Below are 5,000 nucleotides of genomic sequence, written 5' to 3' on the forward strand. Positions count from 1 at the left end.
GTTACGCCGCGGTATAAAAGAATTTTTGACTTTGACCTGTAAGGAGAGTGGTGTGAATTGTGGTTTTACCATGAATAATGTTTGTGACGTATTTGTTTCTTAAAGTACAACGACTTCGGCTACCTTTACGTGACTATTGGCGAGCTTTTACTCTTGCGGTTTAAGAGTGATTAAAATTCTCAAAAATTTTTCGGAGATAATTGTTGAGGGAATGGTCGTGTCGTTAAAGTAAACATACCACCGCACATTACGCTAAGTGATAAAAAGCGCTCTAAACAAGATATCTACAAAGGATTATTAAAGTTTTACGCGAACATTGAGCCTTGATAACACAAATCTGGTCTAAGATGCGCCAAAAAATGCCGAATGCTACCAGGTTTCTGCCTTGCTTACAAAAAAAAAAGTTTCAGGCGCTCAAAAACTAGTCGTGAATTTTTTTCTGCTGAAAGAGCAATGGCTTCACACGCTTAAATGCACCGCAAAAAGCACGCTTCCGTTCTCTTAAACTTTTGGCTGATGCATTTCAAGTCACGCCTAAATGGCGTTGAAACTACTTCCTGTTTTTGAGAGTTGTTTATTTGTAATGCCTGTCTAGGTCACATGAAGCCCTGGTTTAACTCGTAGAATTTTCTAAGATCTCTATTCAAGTCTTCTTTCGTTTAACAGACATGCGAGGATTAAGTGGCCTCCCGTTTTGGACTTTCCGCAGAAATGAGGCCCCGTTGGAGTTCCTGTTTCCACCTAATAAGTCTTCTGTACGCGAGACCACCATTTATTTCCCCCAGCACAGCTTTTGTATTCGCTTTCTCACTTGACACGGCCGCTGTAACAGCAGCTGGGCCGCTCCACTCTCCACCCTTCGCTTTTATACCCACCACAATAGCGTCATGCCACCCACCATGTTTGGTTCTGAATATAAAGCAGCCTCACATTGTTTGCTAGCAAGTAAGACAACTCAGGCGAATAAACACTGGCCCTCATTTATCAGAGTGAGGCCGCCTGTGCCATCGGCGAGGTCTCCACCGCTCCTTTGAGCGGGGTCGCAGTGTTCAACAGTCTAGGAATTTTATTCGTTTTATTTTTTGTTACAGTAGCAGTAACCACTTTCTGTCGAGAGCTGCTGTGCTGCTTCCCAGTAAAAACGTGCAGCCTTGGTTAAGCCTAAGCTGTCGTTAGCTAATCGCGGATGGAACGACCAAAGTAGTTCGCAGCTACTTCCACTCTATGAATGTCCATGATCTTTTATTTTTTGTTCATGATTGCTCTGTGTCCAGCAGTGGCTAAGCAGAATGGGCGATAGTGCGATATAAGGCGATGGGTAATTACGTAGAAAATTAACGTGCGAGCTGTTTTTATACAATTATGCTATTTCCAGCTTCCAGGTATAAGTGTGAACTATTTCAACATAATTTAACGTAGATTTTTATTAGGTGTACTTGTTTGCAGTGTGCCATTTCTGTAGGTACTCTTTCCTTCTGACCCAGTCTCTTCATAATAATTCCACGCCGCGCCTTCCTAGCAAATTCCAGTCTGAAGCATTCGACACTACTTTTGACGACGTTCCTAATTCCAAAAGTTTCGTGGCACACTCCCTCAAACAGGACAGACAGCAGGCTTAAGCTTTGGCCATGAGTATATGTGTTGCGAGCGAGATCCAGCTTTGAGAATATCCCACGGCCTTTTAAGTTTTGCTTAGCTAGCGCTATTGCTCCCGTAAAAGCGCTAGCTATCTGTTTGTGTAAGGAACGCTTCCAGAAATGTACATATTGACAACACGGCTCGTTCTCGAAAAAAACATAGAAGAGTCCCGAAACATGGGAGTTTAGTGGGCAAATACACACTTTACTCACAGCGCATGCCAGTTGGGTGCATATTTGCACAGGCTTCTAGAATGTAAGAGAGGTATTATGAAACGCCCCTGTTCCGCTACAAAAGATTATGTTGACTGATTGGAAACAATTATATAGCGACACATATGACAAAACATTTTTTTCTCACTGTTTCTAAAACCTGCTGGTTTCTGATGCTCGTGACTAAGCAATAAGGCCTTCTATCACAAGAAACGAAAACTCCATGTTTATGCGCACATTATTTATAAGATCAACAATTTCCAAGCAATTTCTTTCCTTGAAACTTAATCCTGTTTTATGACGACGTTGATGACATTCCGGACGAGCAGTATTTTATAACGCACACTATATTCCTAATATGGATGAAGAGATTAGAAGTTCTGTTTAAAGTTTTTCTCCTGGGAAAAGTAATGACACGCTTGCGGCTATTGTTGCGTTAGCCCTAAGTGGTTTATTTCACATTCAGCTCATAAAAAAATGAGCTTACACTTTGCAATTTAACCGGCGTTTCTCTTGTTTTCTCGTTCAGTTGAAATTAGGTTCTTTTGGCTGCGTTTACTTTTTGTCTCGATAATTTATTCAGACCAGGACTAAGGCAAGTAGTAAGGCTAGACCTTAAATATTTCATTTTTCCGGAAAAAGAATTAAAATGTGGGAGAAAAAGAAAGCAAAAACTGTCGAAGTAGAACCGCGTCTGTCGGATTACTCATTTCTTCTACATCGCTTCCATGAGGTGCTGCAAATCTGCATTCGTATGCAAATCTCCGCCGAACTACGCGCCGGCTTTAAGAGCTGCGCACGCGTTCAGCATAATGCTTAAAGAAAAAAAAGAGAAATAGAGAGAGAGAGAAAAGTGAGCCGTCATACCTGTGACTTCGGTCAACTCCATGTTGTCAATTTTTATTGTTATCATCGGATATCCTAGAGAGCGAGACATGGGGGGAGAAAAAGGAGACAGTTTTGAGTGCCTCTGACGGCGCTCTCGCGCGATGCGTCGTACATCGTCGTACATCGCACAAACATTTAACCAAGCGACGCTATAAATAAAAGAAAGAACAGGAAAACTCCAGTGCGTCTCGAAGAGATAAAGCAAACACATCACACGTTGTTCTCGAAAGCCCCGACGTCATCGGCGAATACCGAAGCTCCGGGGCTTCACACAAACAAGCCACTACTTTCCGGCCAAATATTCCAAAGCGTTTTCAAAAAGAGACCCCGCATAAGCGAAAAAAAAACTAGAACGCATCAACGTGCTTTCCTTTTTTTTTTGTTCCTCTTAGGGCGTGCTGTCAGTGCAAACTTGGGACTTTCAAGACGTCATGTAGTCTTTGGTTGGCACCTTGACACGTGAGCTAAAAATCTCCCGCGTTTCCTCGTGAAGCAAGGCGCACTTTGCCAGCTTCTAGAATCCGAATTTGAAGAGTGTGTTTCTCATGGTCACTTTTGACTCGCTAGGCGCCACGGCTGGCGAGTCTTATCCTGCGCATAAGCCAGTCATCATTCTTTTTATATTATGTCAAATTTATTCTAATGATTTGGCTTGCCGAATAAGATATTATAATAAAATGTTGTGGCTGAACCTTTTCTTGATATTGTTCATCAGCCAGAAATATAAATCACTGCGTGAGGACTAAAAAAAAAAGTTTAGGACGAGAAGGACGATTGTAATATAAAGGAGAAGGTTGATTGCGGGTTAAATCACCAGATATATCGAAGTCCTTCATTTTGCGTCACTATTTAGCTTCTTGAACGGGTGTCTGGAAACCTTTGATTCCTTTAATTTTGAACACTGAACGCAGAAAATGTAATCAACAGTTCAATGAAGGCGACAATAGCTAAATACTTGAAAGAGTAAGTTCAGTTCCTGTGTTTAGAAAACCACATTCACTAAGTTCGCACCCTCGACGTTTCAATTTTACAGAGAAAACAAAGCAAAGACCTGGATCACAAGCAATTATTCGGCAACGCGTTTGTTCAGAGAGGAAAGCACTGTTTCGTATCCCACAAGTCCTTTCAAGAAATTGTATGTTTCCCTTGGGCAAGATGCTGCCTTTACAAACAAGGCAAAGTGAGACAGATGAGCCGAAGTTTGTCTGGCAATGTTGTGGCGCACGTTTGATTCGTGCACCCACAATAACAAAACAATTTAATGCGTCGCCCATCTCTTACTCAAGCAACAGAAGACCCAGGAGGCTGGGATCTAGGTTTTGTGCATTTTGTTGCGTTGCGCTAGACCGCCAAATGTCGCAAGCATCGACACTGACAGGCGTCTATGCGGTCCCTCTATCTTCATGAATGTTACACCAGCAGGGCAGTCAAATTGGCAACAAACATAGAAAACGGTAAGTGCTTACTCTGAGCCTCGTAGTAATGATTGGGCAAGAATAGCTCGGGCAAATGAGCGAGCGCGGGGCGATTAAGACAAAGCTGCGCGCTTTAACATTCAAGCCATTGCTCCTTTTAGTCAGACATACTTTTCCATTACTGGTGTGTCCGCGCGGAGGGTGGGAAGACGCCGGTCGATGAACGTAGGACATTTTATTCATGCTTTTTTGCTTTCCTATTAGAGGATTCCGCCGTCGTATTGAACACGCCTACGCTAGCTTTAAGTTTTACAAGCCGATTTCTGATTGCGCCTGTATAAATTTGGTACAAAACAGCGCTGAAATTAAAATATCGGCCATTAATCGGCTGGTTTAGGTAACCAAGAGGACAGTTACTTTAAATTTATTTTTCTTTTAAACTGTCCCTTAAACTAGAACTGAGAAACAGCAGAAGCACTTTAAATACCAGAGCCGGGCGTCGATCAATAGTCTTTTTGGCGAACGATTCCGCCATAATATTTGAACGGCTTTACGAACAGCTGCGGGCATTGCACAAGCCGCACAGCTTAAGCCTCTGTGGCAGCTATGTTCTTTTTTGACAAGAGAGCGAGAAATTGTTCAACTTTCCTTCTATTTTCGCTTTGATTTCGACGTCTTGTCAAGCCAGAGTGTTGTATTTGTAATTTGCATATATATATATAATCGAAGCAGTCGGGGCATTTTTCTGCTTATCACGAATGTCCAAGCGGAGTCTCTCGTTTGACGCCTCGTTGGTTTTAACGACGCTGAAATTGAGCAGCTAGTCCTCTGTTTTTTTTCCTCTACA

General features: G+C 42.4%; 1 protein-coding gene across 5 annotated transcripts in view; it reads right to left on the reverse strand.

The window, feature by feature from the left end:
* Nucleotides 1-5,000, reverse strand: part of LOC144136563 (nephrin-like) — a 590,467-nt gene that overhangs the window by 132,761 nt on the left and 452,706 nt on the right. For 4 of the 5 annotated variants that reach the window (XM_077668967.1, XM_077668964.1, XM_077668968.1 and 1 more), the window contains exon 2: nucleotides 2,718-2,771. The exons of the other annotated variant lie outside the window; for it this stretch is intronic. In XM_077668967.1, coding sequence (XP_077525093.1) covers nucleotides 2,718-2,771 — 54 coding nt within the window. The remainder of the gene's footprint in view (nucleotides 1-2,717; nucleotides 2,772-5,000) is intronic. 5 annotated transcript variants of the gene reach the window in all.

The sequence above is a fragment of the Amblyomma americanum genome, chromosome 6 (assembly GCF_052857255.1).
Source record: "Amblyomma americanum isolate KBUSLIRL-KWMA chromosome 6, ASM5285725v1, whole genome shotgun sequence".
NCBI lineage: Eukaryota > Metazoa > Arthropoda > Arachnida > Ixodida > Ixodidae > Amblyomma > Amblyomma americanum.